Raw genomic sequence first — 20,348 nt, forward strand, 5'->3', positions numbered from 1 at the left:
TGCATTCCAAGGTTTATTACACTGGTGTATTGGTTGATATACTCATTCCGACTAGTGGGTACTCGATATTTTGCTCGTCCTACCATATTTCGAATGGAGCTATCCCTTGACCCTTCCAACAATTAGGCTCGTGTCACATTCTTACTTATATAGCCTCTCTATAACACTGTGCTCGAGTACGGTATCCCTTGCCTATATAATGTGCAGGTGTTGTAGTATCGCTTGTGGGGCAGCAATACTCCAGATATAATAATCAGCAAATAGTGTCCAAATTTTGGAAAGCACGCCCGCGCGCTGTAATATCGTGTACATACATATGAATTTCATTTCAAACATTGTGCAGAAGTGACCCTCTTCTGCTTAGACCGTTGTAGTACCGCAATCGTTTGGCGTTACTAAAGGGCATTTTCACTGGTGATCATTTCATCCGGCTTCGACATTCAGCTGTCAATGTGATGTTCTCTGAGTCCCATACCACGGGATGCTTGGCACGAAGCTCAATGCAACTAGATTTGGTCAGTTGATTGCCTCTTTCGCCCGAACTCCAGTATGTATGCTTTAATTTCCTCAATCAATGCTTGGCAGCAATTGAACACTCGAAACAAGTTGATCGAACCAAAACGGTCAAGATGAATGAGGCTAAATTGGTAAGACAAAGCAGCAAGACATCTTATGGGGGCGATGATGAGGACGGAAAAGAGAGTATTCTTTTTAATTAATGGACATAACACACCGGGACAGTGAGAGCACAGTCTGTACAAGAATTTTAAAAAAAAGAAAAACAAAAAATAAATGCATGCATCATCCGTGAATCGAACACGGGCCTCGTCGATGGCAACGACGAATTCTACCACTAGACCAATGATGCTTAGTCATTATAAGAGCGCAGGAATCAGAAAATATAAGGGGCCACAGTCTGTCTTGACTTGTGTTCTTCTCTACGGGACTCACTGGCTTATCTTTGAGGGTAAGAGATTCTCCTCCCCAGCCCCAATTTTTGGTTATAATGTTGCCATGAGGCACTTTGCATTTGGAAGAAAGTGAAAGCGAAGCTATCCAGCATGCACAAGCATCAGTTGTATAACTAAATCTCGGAAATGCGTTTAAGAACAATAAACTACCAGGGTATTGAACCTTGTCTTGACTCTTGGCGGGGTCTTGGGCTCTTGGCAAGATGGGGCGGAAATGACAACGATGACGAGCTTTCATGGACGATCTTCTCCTCAAACACAGCCTCGTGGCTTGTGAATTGTGGTCCCTGGATCACTTGAATTCTGTCTTTGCCCAAGTGCAACGACCTCACATGACGACCACACTCCTCGAAGTGTCCAATGCGCCATGAACTCAGCTGTGAATTGGGCGGGGGACGTCTTCCATAAGCTACCAAAACGGCTGCAAGTGTGGGCCATCTTCGCCTTCACGGTTGCCAAATCGCCCCAACTCTACCTCGATCGCGCATGGGGAGCTTCTCGCAAATATTTTTTCTCGTTGATTTTCATTTCCCTCTTGCTGGCAAAATGCTTCCATATTTATGTCAACCCTCGGTCAGTGGGACTTTTATCCCTTCTGTTCTGGGGGCCCACCTTCTTCCTGGTGGATATTCTGATTATCCTGGTCGCGTGCCGACTTGCCCGATCCTTTGAGTCGCGGATATGTCGCGATTTGGCGGCATTGGTTGTCGTGTTATTCAGGTTAGTTGTTGCCGATTGCGCGCAACCAAAAAAAAGCCATCGCTAATTAAAATGCAGTCTGCAAGCTTCAGGGTTCGCTTCTGCCAATATCTCCTTTTACGCTGTAAGGGGTACAGAGATTCCTTGGCGGAAAACCAAGAAGTTCCATAGGGATATTCCGCCCGTGAAAATGGTCCTCTCTGCATTGGGCATTGCGTTTCTGGTTCAGGGATTGCTTTTTGTCGGCGCATACTTCGCTGCGCCGTATGTGTTTAAGGCCACTGGAGCAGTTCTAGATATCTGGGCATCATTTTTACCTGCCAGGTTTCGCAGCTACTTTGACGGGAAATCGCCGACAGGCGCAGAGAACTATGAGCAGATTGCGATCGATGACTTCGACAATGACGAGAACGACAACGACTCGATATCCCTACTGGACATTCCCCAAGAGCCGCCCAAGCAAGGAAGCCCCTCATTTTTGAGTCGCGTTATTGTCGTGGCGTGCAGCACAGTTGTATTATTTCTTACTATCATCCGCCCGCACAATGTGGTCTACAGTTTCCTTACCCAGTCTCTCCCATTCGCACCTTTTGGTGGACCCAACTATAGGCCAGGCGAGGAAAGTGTTGCTTCAGTGCCTGGGGACTTCAGCTGGCTCGAAGGACACACTGCATTGGACAAATTTCCTACATTTGACTGGCTGAAAGGGTACAATTCGAGTGATGAATTTCCTGACTGGTCCCCATTTCCATTCAACAAGACCTATCTGGATACGCACAAGGACTATGAGTATGAACACTACAACCCAAACAAAGACCCTCTGCACATCCCAAACCTCCAGAATGATATTCTGGAGCCCATGCGCGAGGCACTTCACAACGGCAGTGCGAAGATCAAGCATATCGTTCTTGTAAAGCTTGAAAGCACCCGGCAAGATGTCTGGCCATTCCGCTCCAGCTCATATATTATGAATCACATCAAAGACTCTTACGGGGGTGAAATTCCAGAAGAAATCCAACAAAGGCTTTCTAAGCTTACCCCCACTGCTCAACGGTTAACTGGACTTGAGACCGGATTTGAAAATATCAGCGACCGTCTAACGCCCTATGGTGGCATCAGTGCAACTAACGCTTTCACAGCTGGCACCTATACTATGAAAAGCATTACAGGCACCGTCTGCGGTGTGAGTGCTATGGCAGTTCTAGGAAATCTAGAGTACTACCATGATTTCTACCAGCCTTGCTTGCCACACATATTCAATGCACTGAGTCGTCAATCGAATATTAGCAGTGATACAGATGATTGGACTTCCTGGCCATGGCACACTCAGTGGATGCAGTCGCATTACGGTACCTGGGACAAACAGGAACTTCTCACTCCGGCTTTGGGGTACCAAAATGTCATGGATAAGGAATCTATCAATGAAAATGGCTATAAGTACATTCCTGAAGAGAATGAAAAAGAGGTGCATTATGGTCACGAAGATAAAGTTTTGAAGAATTATATGCGGGATTTGATTGCCGACGTCAAGAAGAATAACACCCGCCTTTTTCTAACCCATCTCACTCACGAAACACATACTCCTTGGTTCAAACCTGGTGAGTACGAGAATATCCTTGGGAGTCCGTGGATTGGACGCAAAAAGCAGATCAACAACTACCTCAACACGGTTGTTTATCAAGACGAGTGGATCGCGGACATTCTCGAAGTTCTCGAGGAGGCCGGAATAGCTGACGAGACTCTGCTAGTCATGGCTGGTGACCAGTAAGTGTACCTGACCAAACAAATTTGATAAAACGTCTCAACTAACCAACTACCAGCGGCATTTCACTTCCAAATGACGGTGGTGTAACAGCGAACTCAGACCCTCACGTCGGAAACTTCCACGTTCCTCTATACCTCGCTCACCCCAGACTGCCCCAGATCGAAGTCAACGATCCTGTCGTCTCTACCCAAATTCTCCCCACAATTCTCGACCTGCTGATCGAATCAGCCTCTCTCACCGGAGAGTCCCTGCAAATAGTCAAGGATCTACTCCCCTTATACGAGGGCCAGTCCATGCTTCGTCCGCTCATCCAAGAAAAAGAAGGCAAGAAAGAGTGGCACTTCTCAACCATGAATCCCGGCGGAACATGGTTCTCCATGCGCGACGCCGTCAACCCGTACCGATTGGTGGTACCACTCATCCCCGATGCGCCGTGGCGATTCAGCGATATTATCGCGGACCCATTCGAGCACCACCCTGATGAAGAGCTGGACTTTTTGAGTTTGCTTCGGGACGTGGAGACGCGGCATGGAGCTGAAGCCTCAGCTTGGGTCAACGAGGCGGCTCATGTGGCTTATTGGTGGATCCCGGAGAACCATCGGCGTTGGAAGTATGAGGCCGAAGAGTCGTGATGATTTATGACCTGATGGCGTTGTATACTCGCGTAGGCGCTGTACATATTTGCGCCCCTGTAAAATCTCAATGAATGAGTGGTATGGAATGAACATATTTGTCTCTGGACCGTGTTACAGGTTCCGGGATCTGGCTATGGCTCTTGAGTCTTGGGGGCAGCTCTGCCCCGAGGTCGGGGGCGGCTGGGGTGGATCACCGCGGTCCACGGTCCACCTGCGCTGAAAGCGGGGCCATATGTTTTGAGCTTTCCCGTGCCCTCGAAGATTCCCATCCACTTTCTTGCATCTATGTACCATGGCGTGGAAATGTGGATCAAATTTTGAGATAACTAGAGCTGAGAATAATCCTGATCAAAATGGATTGGTCGCTGATTTGCACGTGGCTTAATTCTTTCTTCTTTTCACGGATTCTTCTTCCACAGTTCAGAGTAAATTTCAAAAGCCTTGAAAGTTTGACAGTGCACTATGAGTCTACTGCTAGCACAGTGGGCTAACACGCAAATTGACTCCTTGCTAGCGCATTATTGTGAGACTAAAGCGGGTTAGACTTCTTGGCTTCCCAGTAAAACCATTGCCCAAGCATTGGAACTGACCCGAAGACCTGAACTAGCTTCGCATTAGGGTTTAGCTCCAGGCCCTGGTCTCAAGTTAGGTTTTGATGAGGTCTAATCTCAATGAACTAAAGTTCCTGCTGTAGAATAAAACAAATTAAAATGCAGATCTTTGTGATCTATCATACGCGCGGGCGATGATCGGCTTTGAAAATGACCATTTCCATTCCCATCGATCGGAGCTAGTGCTTCCCCCCTCCACCAGATTAACTCTTTCTCCTCGCGGATCTACTTTCCATCTATCCGGTGACTTTTGACAAGATCGTTCTTGTTCTTCAGGTTTTGTACCCTTGCGTCTGATTTGTGGCTCGCTTACAGGTGTAACCCGAAACTCGGGATACTTCTCAGCTCCCCCTGTGCCGGTTCATTCAATAGAAGTGCTAGTGGGAAGTTCGTTGCGTAATTGTGGCTATTCTGTGTATTCCAGGCGATATTTAGGACACACCAAAATCAAAGACATGGCAACTCCTACCGAGAAGAACCAGTTTCACACACCGCTGTTTCACTGTTCAGTATGAGGTCAACCGTTGGGAACTCGAGATGTGTGACAGATCACGTTCTAACTTCATTGACGAGCCAAAAGTGGCGAAACCTGAATAAATCCGAAGCAAGGATTTTTATCTGCATGCTCCCGTCGTTGACAAGTGACAACATTCAAACGCTGAATAGCCTCGGCAAGTCCGGCCCGCGTGGAGACTCGCCAATCAACCGGTTACACCAGGCTATTTACGCACCTTCGTTTTGGCTCCATTACCTACAAGACATTCATAGTACATAAAAACAAAAAAAGAAATATCACATGCGCCGGAAGGCCGATCTCTTCTCCGTACAATGTTGTTATCTCCTTTGTTAAACAAATCAAGGTTGAGAAAAGGAAAAAGGTGAAAAGTCAGCCACCGGATATGCTAGTTTGCGTTAGTGATAAAGTGTGGATTGTTTACTTGTGGCTAGGGGCTATCTGCATGTATGCAGGAATGTGGGTCTTTCCATGAATCTTATAGGCCAAAAGACAATCAACGCACATCTCACCTCAGCTCTTATCGACTATTGATTTAGGTGCAACCTTTTCCTCAACTAAGAACTAATCGCGAAAGAGATATTGGTATACTTAAGCTGTCATATTGCCAATTCCCTTTTTGGGATCCTGGCCTATTTAAGTACAACTTCCTTTGTCTTGCATTTTAATGATACAGATTGAGAACTTTTGAAGTGCCCATCATGTCTACAGAGCGACATTCACAAATTGTACTGGAGAACTGGAGGAAGCTTCAACATCTATCCAGCTTAGCCAATAACAATGCTGTGGTTGTGAAGGGAAGTCGGTTGACACTGGCGGATGTGGTCGCTGTAGCTCGCTATGGCACCATTGCCGTCCTCGATGACACGCCTGAATTGCGGGAAGGAGTTGATAAGAGCGTTGACTTTCTGAGAAAGTGTGTTGACCGAGGTGAAGTTCTATATGGTAAGTACAACTCCCACGATCTAGAAACCGTGATCTTGCTCGAGCTAACCTCCTCTGCTCAGGCATCAACACCGGATTTGGAGGTAGCGCCAACACACAAACAAGCGATACAAAGAATCTGCAAATTTCTTTAATGCAGATGCAACAGTATGGCATCATATCCAGTGACGAGAACCGATACCCCGATGGAGGAAACTCAAAAGCGACCACGGAAATGCCCGAATCGTGGGTACGCGCATCCATGCTGGTTCGCTGCAATACCCTGATGCAGGGTCACTCGGGGGTCCGATTCGGCATTATCGAGGCCTTGACCGAGCTTCTCAATATTAACTGCACTCCCCTCGTTCCGTTACGTGGCAGTATCTCCGCCTCGGGAGATTTGAGCCCCCTTTCCTACATTGCTGGTGTCTTGGAAGGCAACCCGAAGCTGCTTCTCCGGAGAAAATCTCCAGAAACTCGATACAAGGAGCGCACGCGCGAAGAGATAATCCCGGCGGATAAGCTTTTGGACGACCTCGGAATACAGCCCATATCGTTTGGCCCGAAGGAAGGCCTAGGCTTGATTAATGGAACGGCCGTTTCCGCAGCTGTGGCGGCCATCGGGCTCCATGAAACCCATCACTTGGCCGTTCTGTCTCAGGTTTTGACCGCGATGGCGGTGGAGGTCATGGGAGGGAATCCCGAGAGTTTCGATTCCTTTATTGCGCAGGTTCGCCCTCATCCCGGTCAGATCGAATGTGCCGGCAACATCGACAGGTTCCTACAAGGATCGAGACTCACCCAGGTCGTTCACTCGTCTCAGGAGATGGGAGTCGGCGCATCCCCTTCACTCCGCCAAGACCGCTACCCACTCCGTACGGCATCGCAGTGGGTTGGCCCGTTGCTGGAAGATCTCACGCTGGCTCATAAACAGGTGACTGTTGAGCTGAACTCAACGACCGATAACCCTCTCATCGATTCTGAGGGGCAGCGCATCCTGCACGGAGGCAATTTCCAGGCTATGTCAGTCACTGTCGCCATGGAAAAGGCGCGTTCCTCCCTGCAGATTATGAGCAAGATGCTCTTTGCCCAATGCACGGAAATCATCAACCCGGATTTGAACAATGGCCTGCCCCCTAATCTGTGCTTTGACGAGCCAAGCTTGTCCTATTGTCTCAAGGGCGTTGATATTGGCATGGCAGCCTACACTTCAGAGTTGGGATTCCTCGCCCACTCCGTGAGTCCAAATGTGCAGTCGGCCGAGATGTCCAACCAAGCCATCAATTCCCTGGCCCTTATTTCTGCCCGTTACACACAGACAGCAATCGACGTCTTTTCCATGCTGTCAGCATCCTTTATCTACGTTCTTTGCCAAGGCCTGGATTTAAGAGTACAGCAGTTGGAATTCCTCGACGCCCTTCAGCCAGTAGTGGAATCCATCACGACCCGAACTTACAGCCACTTTTTGACTACGCCTGCTGCCTGCAAGGACCTCAACTCGCTTCTCTGGACACACATTACGAGCGCTCTAAAGTCATCAGCTGCTACCACGAAGGACTCACAGCCCCGGTTCGCGATGATCGCCGAGTCAGCCCAATCCGTGGTGGTGACATTCTTCGCTTCTCATCCCGGGGCCGCAAAGGAGTATTCGCCACGGATGGCTACCATTTATGATTGGGCCAAAGACCTGGCAGCCTCTATGGGCGAGTCGTTGAAAGCTAGCCAGCTCCTAATGATCAGCCCACAATGCCCGACTTCAACATACTTGGGCTCTGCGGCACGTATTATGTACACATACGTACGCTTTACATTGAAGATTCCTCTGAACCGAGGCCTGGTCGACCATCCTACTTCTCGTTTACCTGGAAATTTCCTCAATCACGATTTGGATGCGCAGAGCTCCACAAACGAGGATACTCAGACCATTGGGATATACATCACTAGAATTTATGAAGCTTTGCGTTCGGAGGCATTGATGGTTCCTGTTATGGAATGTCTTGCTCAGGGCAAGCAGAATGGGCATTGTGATTTGACTACGACGCATGCAATGACTGCGGATAAGGGGACGAGCATGTTGAAATCATCTGGCCCTCAAGTTGTGCATTGAAAGACCCGTTAACATTTTAGAATATTTTGCTTCTGGTGTTTTTTGCTGTCCCCCGCGCTTGATATGCATAGACTGTCTAAATTTCTAGATTTCACCAGCTGATTGGATTTTCTCCTATTTATGAAGCAACGATTGCTAATTTGCTGTTCCTCGCCCACATGTCTCAGCTTCTATCAATTACTCTACCTTGTGAATAGTTGGATTCTTCATATTAAAAGTTAGTTATTTAGGTAGTCGTAAGTCTGTAGGGTGTAGGTTGTTTAATTTCAATGTTCAAGGTTCCATGCTTTTATCGAAGGAATGTTTGTATGCACATGTGAACTCACAAATGATGGGACTCATACGTTGATATGTGTTAGGAACGACATACTTTTCTGGTATTGAGAACCAGTAAATACTGTAGAATCAACAGCTTACCTGGTGCCCAGACACCTGAGATCTAGCCAGAGGGTGGCACTGGGAGCTTCTAAGAGATTTCAAGCCACTGGAGGAGGCCAGTCGAGTAGTACTAGTAATTAGTTATATGAATTTAGAAGTGACTATAAGTAGGGGACAGTGGAAAGGGCTTTTGTTATGAATTTCGTTATCTAACATGGGTGTTAGCTCTTTTGTTAGGATACGCGCAAAAAGTTATTTCGTTTTGCGTTTCGTTTTTAAATGTGTTACATTTTGTGTTACGTTTTGCGTTTTGCATATTGCGTATCGCTTGTTGCGCATTTTGCGAAAGAATGTAAGAAAACGAGGTTTGATGAGGATATACGCGTTTTGTGTTTTACGTTTTGCGACAGAGCGCATATATTTTCCCAAACCTGCTTAACCTGCTGAGCCTGTTGAGCCTGCTGGACCTGCTGGACATGCTGGACCTGCTGGACACGTTTGATCCTGCTAGACATGCTTGACATGCTTAACCTGATCAGCATGATCTCAACAGCTAGTGAGCCTGATATTATCAACCAACCAACCTTAATTACCTAACCTGTCTGGCTTTGGAACCAGCAGCTATCGGTTTCTATGATGATCGAGTCTTGTGCAGTTGAATGCCCTATGGTCTCTGTGAGACGCACCCTTAAGGGTATAGAGCATGACCTCTACTCCTACACGCATACTGCCTGAGTATTCTATATCGAATCGGAAAATACTCAAGGTTCTCTAGGGTTCTCACCTATGAGCCTTAATTCTTGGCCTGCATGACAGCGCCTGTGGAGTACTAGGTATCATTTCAGCCACGGTGCTTAAATATACCAGACTACATATGTCTTTATGGTGACTGCATATGTTCTCTTCATTCTACTCTCTCCAGATGTCCCAAACAAGCCGCAGATGTGCTTGGTCAATTCATGTTGTCCGTTTTCAGCGAAAGTATACATGTATTCAAAGCACTGAGAATATCTGGCGCAAGTATCCAGATGGCCAGCGCATCTGTCACCGTGGACCCCGACTTCGTGATATATAATGGAGATATATGTACACTCCCGCAATCAATACCTTTTCCGGACAGACGTCGTCGGACAGCAAGTGCTTGAGCCGAATTGTCGGCCCTGGAGCGCTGGAGCGCTGGAGGAGGGGCTGGAGCTTAGAGCGCTTGAAAATGCTCATGATCTTGATCGAGAGTCTCCAGATGTCTACGCTGCCTAGATCTACGCTGCCTAGATGACAAAATTTGAATGTATTTCTTTCTCCTCGCGGTTTTCAAAACCAGTCCAGCATAGTGTTCCAAGTTTTGCTGTCTACGTATAATTTATTAGGTATGCAGGCTATGTACAGTCCTCAGGGCTGTGAGGGTGTGGCATCTGGATGCTCATTGAGTCAACTTCAATGTTCACATACGGGTCTGGGCGTTGGACACTTGTGCGGTCAGCCCTAGCATACACGGACCCAGCCAATATGTAGGTTTTGCATGCGGCCTTTATTTGAAGCAGGTGTTTTTTTACTTTCGTCAACATGTATGACCGAATTGGGATTTGAAAAACCATTACTGTGTCGTTTCTTTGTCCCATTTTTGGCGATAGTCAAAAGCCTTGCCAGGGGACTATTGTTTGGTGGCTTTAATAAGATTGCGAGTACAGTCATCTTCGTGGGGATGTTAATCTAAACAGCATACAGTTTGGTTAAGGGGTTTTGTTTTTTTGGTTTTTTTTTCTTGGATGGGGTGATTTCTTGCCAATGATCTAGTCGGTAATGAGCGAACCTTGGAAAGAGTGTGATTCCATTAGAGTAATACAGATGCATGCATGCACTATTGGGTTCTTCTTCAGGGTAATATCTCTTAATTTTCTACTCTGCTTCAATCCTTTCTGTTCGGAAATCCGATGGCCGAGCAAGTATTGGACCGGACGTGTTGATCGCTAGAAATGACCGTGTTGCCTAATCACCAAACAAGTTTGCCAACTCATATCTTGAACTGCAAGGCCTCCCGCCAGACAGCCGTTATCTTCTTTTTGATAGTTAAGCGAAATCTGAAGCTGACATTTGGCGTATGTCAGGCATCAAACTGTTAAGGAGCGGCTCGGCTAGGCTAATACATTACTACTAGTAGAGAACATAACGTGGCGGAACCATTGCGGAAACGTTGCCTGATCGGGCGCTGCGGATGGCTTTTATTTACCGCCATGTAATGAATGTGTTTGCTGCCTATCAATCCGCCACTCTGTTGTCATGTAATTCTTGGCTTACTGTATGTGTATGCGAAATGCATCTGCATCCGCAGTGTGCGTTGTTCAACAGGGGGATGATCAAGGGGACGGCTCAAATCCCCGCACCGCCCCACCCCTTCCGTAAAAACATGCCATCTCCGACCAATCACGCACTGTGATCCCGATGATCCAAGCAAGGGTTTGCAGGTGCATCCTTAGGCTGCCAGGACGGTACTTTTATTCGGCCGGCTGTTGTTAGCGGTGAATAGCGTGCATCCTTAGGCTGCCAGGACGGTACTTTTATTCGGCCGGCTGTTGTTAGCGGTGAATAGCGTGCTCCATCAAACTTCGAACTAAGCCTATATCCGTAGTATCGTGCGAAATCGCCTCCTTCCAGACCTCGCTTCTGTCTGCGACTACTGCAACTACTGCGACTAGCTTGGGACAAGTCCATTCCAAATCATTCTTTCGCTTTCCCGTCTTCGCCACGAAGCCGCGCTATTGGGACCAACGAACACACACTTGGTTGTCGCTCACCCCCGGATAACCCCTCATTCAGGGCTGAGTAGATGAAAATTTCTGTATGTTTGTTGATCCGCTAATGCTCTAAAATAAAAATAAAAACAAAAACAAAAATACCGCCATCAGATCAAGTCGCTGTCAGCCGCAATTATGGGGTGATTGTTCTAGATTTGTGATCTGGCGACACGGGTGAGCCGGGTGACTGAGCCTCTTATCGCTTCGAGTCGCTGTTGCTATGGCCGAAAGAATCGATACTGAAAATATTCTCTGGGCGGACTCTGCAGCGTGTTAGATGAAGCCCGGTAAATCTGACTCATTCCAAGGTCCCCGACTCCCCTTTATTGTAAACCCCGAATTATGTACACAGTCAGAAAGGAGATTATAGTCTAGACATGTTGGGTGACACAGAGCCGCAACTTACCGTGTGGATGCGTCCGGCAGTTCTGTATTGAAGGATTCTCTCATTTCATTATGGCACTTGATGCTCTTTGCAATGTCGCATTATTATCTATGAATTGGATTCGACCACAGCGACCGGGTGAACACTTGGGCTCAGAGGAGGTTTCAGACTGGCACAACGACACTTGTATTTGAGACCTGGTGGTTCGAGTAAACAAGATCGCGACTTCAAACTTCCAGGTTTTTTCTTGTTTTCTCTTCTTGCGCGACTGTTTCATGCAAACCCGTTTGAATGTGTACTACTACCTACCTTTGTAGTTGCACATGTGTATTGAAAGTCTCTAGTATGCATGCAGCATCATATCGAAGGTCTCACTTTGAAACCCATACTGTTTCTCTCCACACGTGCAGGATTGTTCTTCGAACTCCAGCTGCAAGAGCATCAACTTCAATATATATGAGGTCCACATCTGAGTGGATTCTAGAAGTCAATGCGCTCCAGGACTGGGGTATTAATTTACGATGCCTTGATCCGTGCAGCCAAGGCATGATCTGCTTCACCAATTGTTTCGTTCAATCAACATATGTTCGAGCTAAGTCAGCGTTCTTGTGTCCACTACGATCCACCTGTCACACAATTGATTTCCTTGAAACGAGCTAGTATCTCCGAGGTTCTGGGGAGCCTTGCAAACGTTTGAAAAACTGGGAAGCGCAATTAATTAGATTGGATGACGCGGCTATCCGGCCAAGATTGATCCTGCGGTACATTGTTTCTCAACATTTGAATTGCCTCGAAAGGTATGTCTATTTTTGTTGAGTTCAATGTTTTACGGAGTTCAGTTACCTGAACTTATTTTGAAAGAAAACTCCGATCTAGACTTGAAATGTTTCTCGTATAATTGAGAGTTTGGCTTCAACGTTAGTGGATCCGAAACATTGAACCGGCCCCTCTTGGCCTGGATCCTTCCGCCTAATTGTTCGATTTGCGGAATAGCTTCTACTCCGCATTTCTCGTGGAATATGAGTGTTGGAACAATGAATTTGGGGTAGTTACTAGTAAGAAAAGTGTATTTTGGCTTTCGCGTCAAATGTTCCAACGTTGAATGAAAGTTCCAATGGTCAAAACATTGAATGTTTGGGTTTTGGCCCTGAGTCTTCGTATTTGATCCATGGCTCACTTCTATTCTTTGTTTACTTTTTCTTTGTAGAGAACCATGGATTGATGTTCTGTACTTTTGTTTTTCAAATTACTAGTGGTTTTTCTAACAATGAAAGTTCTTGATCTCTTCCACTTTTGATGTTCTAAGATTTATTGAATGCACATATGGTATGTGGCGTTGGTAGACTACGTAATCTTCAATATATATCGCAACAGTCAGATATTCCAACTTTGAATACGCAACCATGAATTTTGATCTTACGTGCCAAAATTGTTTGATGATGGATTCCAAGTCTGCACCGGAATTTGTTACTTCCAACGTTGGAACTGAAATTGAAATTCCAACCAACATTGAAGTGTCAATACATGGGCACATGCATCATGTATGCATTCTCTGATTGTACTTGGTAAAAGATCAACATTGAAATCGAATAAAAAATTGAATTGACGCGAACCCCGCAAAATAAATGAGAAATCATAATTACCTACATATTCCACTGTGCAAATTAAACTATTACAAAATATTCTATCAAACCTCTATCGCCTCACGACCATCATCCGAGTCTATTCTATTGAGATAATTCCAAAGGTCCTCACAAGCATCCTGCAACGACTTCTCCGTCTTCCACCCAAGCTCCCGCGCCGCCCGATCAGGCGTCGCAACGCACGAACCCACATCTCCGGGCCTTCTCCCGACGATCCGAACCGGAATCTGCAATCGACTAACAGACTCCAGTGCCTCCACAACCTCACGCACCGAATGCCCCCTCCCAGTCCCAAGATTGAACGTCCTAAACGACCCGCTAATCCGTCCCTCCTGCGCAGCAGACAACGTCGCCACGTGCCCGCGCGCAAGATCAGTAATATGGATGAAATCCCGAACCGCACTTCCATCCCGCGTATCCCAGTCCGTGCCGTAGATACACAATTCGGGACTCAGCCCCGTCAACGCCCGCACAGCCGCGGGGAACAGGTTCGAAGCACAGTCTCGCGGATCCTCACCCAGCAACCCCGACGCATCACACCCGATGGGATTGAAGTACCGCAGACACAGAACCGTCCATGACGGGTCGGACGTGCAGACATCGGAGAGAATGGCTTCGCCAAACCACTTGCTGCGGCCGTACGGGTTTGTGATTCCCGTGCAGCCCGGTTCAACGCTGACGTGCTCGCCGTCCTCGCCGCTGTAAGTTACGCGCTCGTGCACGCAGTTTTCCTCGCGCAGTTTCGGCGTCTCGTCCGCCAGCGTGCCGTAGACGGCGGCCGAGGACGAGAAAATGAACGACTTGATCCCGTGCTCGTCCAGCAGACTGAGCAGATCGATCAGTCCGCGAACGTTGTTCTGGTAGTATTTCAGTGGGTACTTGATGCTCTCGGCTACGGCCTTGTAGGCCGCGAAATGAATTACGCCCGTGATCTGGGACCGCGCGCTAGTGCTGCCTGGAACGCGCAGGGCGTACGTGCCGAGCAGGACGCCCATAGCTGATACATCCTGGTAGTCTGCGCGGCAGAGCTGGGCCTTGGGGATTGGTTGGCCCAGTGGCTCGTAGTGCAGCTTTGCCGCGGCTAGGATCCGGTCGAAGACTTCGCTGTAGCTGTTGCTCAGGTTGTCGACGATGATGATGTTGTGGCCGGCTTTCAGAAGTTCCAGTGAGGTGTGGCTGCCGATGAAGCCGAGCCCGCCGGTCACGAGCACGTACTCGTCGACATTGTCGTCGACGTCGACGTCAATGTCACGGTCTAGTGGATCGTCAGCCTCGGTGGCTGGCGTGGATGGGTCTGAAGCAAACTGCGGAGAGCTGGCCCCTGTCGAAAATCCTGGTGGAGGAGACGACATGCTTGGGTATTGTTGAGTAGAAGAGGATTGGGCGAGATGGAGCTCGAGAGACTCCGTCACGGAGCGTCCATGATCCATTACCCGGCAAGTTTGAGATTAAGGAATTAGAAATTAAGGACTAGGTAGCAATTAAGAAATTAGATGCAATTGAAGAGGCCGGCATTTGTTGGATTGTGGATTTGGATAGGTTCTTTTACTCTTGTCTTAGAACAAAAAAATCCAACCAGCAGCTCGGGGAACTTTGCCACATTAACAAGACTAAGGCGCGGGGCTATAATTCCTTGGGGACATTTTTTTTTTCTGTCTTGAGGCAAACAGGGACCTGGACTGGGTCTGTACAGAGAAATTTCTTAATTGAAAAATCTTTTATTTCCAATTTCTCATTTTTTATTTATTTTATTTTACCCTACTTACCCCGTACGGAGTACATCGTCCCTGCAGATAGGCGAGACGAGATCGTATGTCTCACTTTCCCAAGTTTATTCTTGTCGGTTCGCTTGACTTCTTACAAATTCGGCGTGATGTATAATGCCAGGGTTCTAAATCCCAACCTCGTCTCCGCCACGTGTACGATGTATGGTTTCGCATTTGAGAGGTCTCGGGGACCTCAGCTTGCACAGGTCAAAAATAGCCGTAAAATACATCAGAAAGTAAGCTGATGCCTTAGTAGAGGGTCTAGGCCGGTGGGCCAAATGGAGCTGGTGTGACCCCTGGTAGCACCTTTGATGGATTAGCCTTACAGGAATTGCATCCGGATCCGGATACATCGGCTAAAGATCTTCAATTTGAAGATTCGGCATTGACCGAATTTAAGGTTGGGGTGATCGAGTCCATTAAAGAAAGTGATATGGACTTGTAGAACTTTACGCGCCTAGGGTGGAAATGAATTTTGTGATATGTGCACCTTTCTTTAGGGCTTAGATTTTCGGAGACATCTTTTCTGTACGACTTACATGTAACTCGTGTACGGAGTATTCTGATTTTTGTCACCCCTTGCATAGAAGACAGCGGGTAAGGGGAAAAATGCCAAATGTGATAAGGCAGGTTTCACCCGTTATCTGTTGCGCCATGAGGCGTAAAGAGTGCTTACGAGCCCAGCTATTGGTTTCGTTTGTTTTATTTTTGTTTTTATTATTGATTTTCGGGTATTTTTGGGCGCTGGTATTTTATGGTATTGCTCATATTTATTTTTGGTAATTTACCGGGCCACACCTTAATTACTCCGAAGCCTTCCCAGCCAATCAGAAGCTCTACAGCTCTTGGTTCCTGCCGCTCGGAGTGCGGACATATTTGGAAAGAATGGCGTTATATTTTACCAGGTACAGGAACGGACGACAATACCATACGAGCGCCACGCCCGTCTCTGACACACCGGAAATGGCTTTAGTGGCTTCCGTATACGAAGTATGCATTAAGGCCAAGGGCTATATAGAGACAAAGTACTCAGACAACACATCAAACAAAAAAAAAAAAATTATAATCATAAAAAAAAAGTGCAAAAAAACCCAAGCTCATAATACCCCATCGTTTTAATGTTTTCTGTATATTTCTTGAGTTATGTATTCATTCTCCACGGAGTATCCATTATCCCCCCCCCAATTGTAACTAGATCAGACCCACGTTGTTCCTGGATTTCCCTGCGGTCCCGAGGTCACCGACTTTACTGCAGAGCCTGCATAAGGGCATTCCAACTGTGGGGACCAAAGCGCTCATAAAAATCACCAGAGATTTCAGTCACGAAGATGTAGGCAGCCTTGTGGCGCAGCTCATGGACCAGATTTTCCAGATCATCCAATGGAACCTCGTTGATCATGACACCGGAGCGAATTCGTTCGTACTTGAATCGCCCCAGCCACTTCTGGACCTCGTCCGATCGGTAGCGCGGGTAGGGCTCCTCACTGATAAAAAACATATCGGCGGATTCACTAATCACCACGTCTGGTGGGGTGCCGGGATTGTGGACCACCTAGCCACATTTGTACAAAGTTCATTAGCCTCTTTTTTGGGGTCTTTTTTTTTTCCTTCTTTCTCTCTCCCTCCCTCTCCTCGCTTGCCTCTTTTTGCCATGCCGGATCCCCCGGTAGCGTCGGTAGCGTCTTCAAAACGAATCTTGGGTGCGGAGAATGGGTTTAGATATATCCACTTACAAATCGATCGGCAAGAATACCCGGAGTCTTCTTGATAAACTCGGTTAGTTCTCTCAGATAATCGGCTCGATCGGCCGTATAATGGTTGGGAGTCTCGTCGACAAAGATCCCTCGCACTCCCAGCCCGGTAGTTTCATAATCGGCTGACCAGCTCGCGTACTGTTCGATCTCCGCATAGGTTGTCGAGTGGGGCTTGTTGCAGTAGTCGATTCGAATGTAGCCTACGGTGTACACGTTGGGGTACCCATTCAACCGAGGAACTTCTCGCGAGTAATTGTCGTCGGGGAGAGCGCCTTCGCCTGGGCCACTGTTTGGGTTCACAATGACTAGAAAGTCAAGGTTTGGGTTGGCCTCGATGCTGGTAGAATCCCAAAAAAAGTTGTTATTAACTATTGAATTTTCTTTTCCCCTCATCAATGATGCTTTGTCGCCTATTGCTCTCTTCGTATTGCTCGTGTTTTTGATGGTTGATGGCTGATGGCTTTTTTTGGTCTTTTTTGTTTTTGTCTTCTTTCATGGCCAGACCTTTTCATGATCTGGTTGTTTGTGTGGGTGGCCCGTGTAAGAAGATAGAGAGAACTCACGCTGCATAGAGTGGAGCCCAAGTTTCAGAGTCCAATGGATAGATATACAACGGCACCACGACCGTCGATTTGGGCAGAGTCGCCATACTGGAACAATATTCGATGATAATATCGATTTCGTTCCTTTTGGGTTTTTGTCGATTTTGTCAGATTTGTTGTATTTCGAGGACCCTGAATCTCAAGGACCAATCGTTTTCACCGGTCTGGGGGATGCAAAGGGGACTCTTCCTACGTGGCTCCAAAGGCCGGATTTATAAGTGCCCGCGCCGAATTCCTAGTGCTGACCATCAGGCTCAAACTGAACAAAAAAATACCATAAAAAAGTAATCTGTAAGAAAAAACCAAAAAGAATACAAAAATACAAAAATACTAGGCTAGAAAAGGCAGGAAAGAAAGAAGTACAATTCTCGAATTTCTTGGGACGCTAAAGGGCGCTAAAAGCTCAGGAGTTCGCGCCACTCCGTTGTGGATAAATTTACAGGGAAAAACCATTAAAACCGGGGGCCAAAATGGGAGAAAAGACCGATATCCACGAGGCTGAAAGAAAAAAAAAATTGAATTAAAAAAAGATAACCAGCAAAATTCTTCATTACATTACATTCCACAGGAACAAGTCCGATCACCCAAATTTCCCCTGTCAAATCACGCCTCAAACCTTGGCAATCACCCGCATCAGCCACCAGCGCATCGCGGTCTAACCACGAGTTTTTATCTTTTCTTTTTTTTTTTCACTCTCTCTTCGGTAATTTTTCGGGGTCTCTCTTTGATACACCGGGGCGTTTCACTCGCTTCTTAATACCAACTCCAGTGAACCGCCCGGAGCAAAAATTCAGATCGGGTTGCTCAGTTCTTGGTGGGGACAACACTGAGGAATTGGTCCAACTCAGACCCAAACTGCTCATAGTAGTTGGAAGTTAAGGTAGTCAGGAACAGATAAGCGGCGCGATGGCTGAGATCATCCACAAAGTTCTTGAGGCTGTGGTTGGTCATGGTGGGGACCGAATGGAGCATGTAAGAGTAGTTGCCGCGATTTGAGGCACTTAGGTCCTCGGCAAGTACTTTCTCCTGGGTTAGATAGTAATCATAAGATTGCTCAAAGACGACCGTAATGTCCGTGGTGTCATCGTCGTATTGGGAGTCCGGGATTGTGCCTGGGTTGTGGATAATCTGCAACGATGGATCAGTAATGAGGACGAACAGGTTCGTGAGCATAAAAAGCAAGTACAAAAAAAAAAAACAGCCAAACAACGATTCAGGCACCGAAAAGCAAAGCCCAAGTGTAAAGAGCCGAGCGAAAATATAAACGAGAGCGAAACGCCCAACTCCACCTCCGGCCGTGTCCGTTTCGTACCAACGATCGCTAGATCGAGAGGTTCGACAGATTAGATGCTTCCAGATCCGAGACCCACTCTTACCACTTTTTTCCACTCCCATTTCCACAATTTCCACTCTTTTCCACTTTTTCATGCAGGTTCTTTCACACGAGAAACACGAGTACCAGAAAAAATAAAATCACAAGGCAGGAAAGAAAAAAGAAAAAGAAAAAAAAAGAGGACTCACCAAGTGTGGCGATTGGATACCACTGGAACTCTTAACCGCTGCGTTGATTTGGCTCAGGTACTCGGCTTTGGTGGAGTTCCAATCATAGGGGATTTCATCAAAGAAAATACCATCCATTCCCAGAGCTGTCGAGGTTGCGGTCCAATTGGCATAACTGGCCACATCATCCAAGACATCGGTGATGTTGCGGTTGGCATAGTTGGTAGGGATATATCCCACCTTTTGCACATTGGAATAAGTATCCAGTCGACGAACCGCGGTCGCATACTGAGTGTCTGGGGTGGAGGCCCCAGGTCCACTCGAAGGGTTGACGATGATCACAAAGTCAACTTCGGGATATGTCGAAATTCTGTTTGGCAAAGAGATTAACACATTAGCTCCATACAGCTTGGAATGAAACCAAATGATCTGTCTCTTTTGATCCTTTTATGTGTTTTTTTTTTTTTTCCTTTTCCTTTTTGTCTTTCTCTCTCTCGCTTTAGTGTTTCAACAACATTGAAAAAACAAACTTACGCTTCATATAAAGGATCCCAAGTGGTGTTGGTCGTGGGATAGACATACACAGGGTAGAGCACTTTAGATGCTTTTCCCTTGTGTGCATTCTTCTTTGGAAGGATCACCGCCAGAGGGACCACAATTACAATAATAACCACTAGGATTGCGGTGATCAGCCCTGCCAGGCACCATGGACGCCGCAGGTTGAACTTCCGACGCAGTGGTGGTGTGACACCCTCGGAAGGCTTAAGGGCCTCCATTGTGAAATAAAAAAGAGATGGGAGATAAAAGCAAAAAGCAAGCAAAGACGACAATTGATCACCCAACAACTGAGGGGGGAAAGAGACTTGTAATTATGGATTATGATAATGCTGACTTGGTTCAAGTTGGAGGGAACTTGGATTCTACCAGATATCCAACGACGGGGGGCAAAAAAAAAAATCAAAAAAATAAGAGAACTACAGTATGTACAATAAAATCCGAGCCGTCCCAAGACTTGCAAAAAAAAAAAAGAAAAAAAAAAGTCTTGGGGTTTATGATTGATGATTACTTTAGCGTTGAAATCCTTCAATACCGCTAGGCGAACCCGGCTTGTATCATCGGAACAAATGGCTTGTTAGGCGTGTTAGCCACAAATCCCTGTCTCCACTTGGTCTACCCCAACAGGGTTTTATTTCGCTATCCCCGTAATACTAGTCCATGGTCTTACTGAGACTTGCATGCAGAGGCTCGTTTAGACCCAAAAAAAAAATTAAAATCTATTTCTAGCATCGGTAACTGTGATAC

General features: G+C 46.8%; 6 protein-coding genes across 6 annotated transcripts; 2 read left to right on the forward strand and 4 right to left on the reverse strand.

Moving 5' to 3' along the window:
- Window positions 1-1,338: 1,338 nt before the first annotated feature.
- N7466_006519 (Alkaline phosphatase-like alpha/beta/alpha) lies at window positions 1,339-4,067 on the forward strand (the record flags this gene model as incomplete). The annotated part of the gene is made up of 3 exons (XM_057165916.1): window positions 1,339-1,691; window positions 1,749-3,434; window positions 3,491-4,067. The coding sequence occupies 3 exons, from the start codon at window positions 1,339-1,341 to the stop codon at window positions 4,065-4,067; spliced, it is 2,616 nt and encodes an 871-aa protein (XP_057021515.1).
- Window positions 4,068-5,896: 1,829 nt separating this feature from the next.
- N7466_006520 (L-Aspartase-like protein) lies at window positions 5,897-8,226 on the forward strand (the record flags this gene model as incomplete). The annotated part of the gene is made up of 2 exons (XM_057165917.1): window positions 5,897-6,140; window positions 6,203-8,226. 2 exons carry the CDS (start codon window positions 5,897-5,899, stop codon window positions 8,224-8,226), a joined length of 2,268 nt encoding a protein of 755 aa, XP_057021516.1.
- A 218-nt stretch (window positions 8,227-8,444) lies between these two features.
- On the reverse strand, window positions 8,445-9,119 carry N7466_006521 (uncharacterized protein; the record flags this gene model as incomplete). Its single annotated transcript, XM_057165918.1, has 3 exons — window positions 8,445-8,468; window positions 8,644-8,734; window positions 8,905-9,119. 3 exons carry the CDS (start codon window positions 9,117-9,119, stop codon window positions 8,445-8,447), a joined length of 330 nt encoding a protein of 109 aa, XP_057021517.1.
- A 4,349-nt stretch (window positions 9,120-13,468) lies between these two features.
- On the reverse strand, window positions 13,469-14,776 carry N7466_006522 (NAD-dependent epimerase/dehydratase family protein; the record flags this gene model as incomplete). The annotated part of the gene is made up of 1 exon (XM_057165919.1): window positions 13,469-14,776. One exon carries the CDS (start codon window positions 14,774-14,776, stop codon window positions 13,469-13,471), a length of 1,308 nt encoding a protein of 435 aa, XP_057021518.1.
- Window positions 14,777-16,436: 1,660 nt separating this feature from the next.
- On the reverse strand, window positions 16,437-17,593 carry N7466_006523 (spherulation-specific family 4 protein; the record flags this gene model as incomplete). Its single annotated transcript, XM_057165920.1, has 3 exons — window positions 16,437-16,742; window positions 16,924-17,281; window positions 17,508-17,593. 3 exons carry the CDS (start codon window positions 17,591-17,593, stop codon window positions 16,437-16,439), a joined length of 750 nt encoding a protein of 249 aa, XP_057021519.1.
- A 757-nt stretch (window positions 17,594-18,350) lies between these two features.
- N7466_006524 (spherulation-specific family 4 protein) lies at window positions 18,351-19,822 on the reverse strand (the record flags this gene model as incomplete). Its single annotated transcript, XM_057165921.1, has 3 exons — window positions 18,351-18,674; window positions 19,068-19,416; window positions 19,581-19,822. The coding sequence occupies 3 exons, from the start codon at window positions 19,820-19,822 to the stop codon at window positions 18,351-18,353; spliced, it is 915 nt and encodes a 304-aa protein (XP_057021520.1).
- Between the last annotated feature and the right edge of the window lie 526 nt (window positions 19,823-20,348).

Source organism: Penicillium verhagenii, assembly GCF_028828195.1.
Source record: "Penicillium verhagenii strain IBT 33310 chromosome Unknown utg000006l_segment0_segment0, whole genome shotgun sequence".
NCBI lineage: Eukaryota > Fungi > Ascomycota > Eurotiomycetes > Eurotiales > Aspergillaceae > Penicillium > Penicillium verhagenii.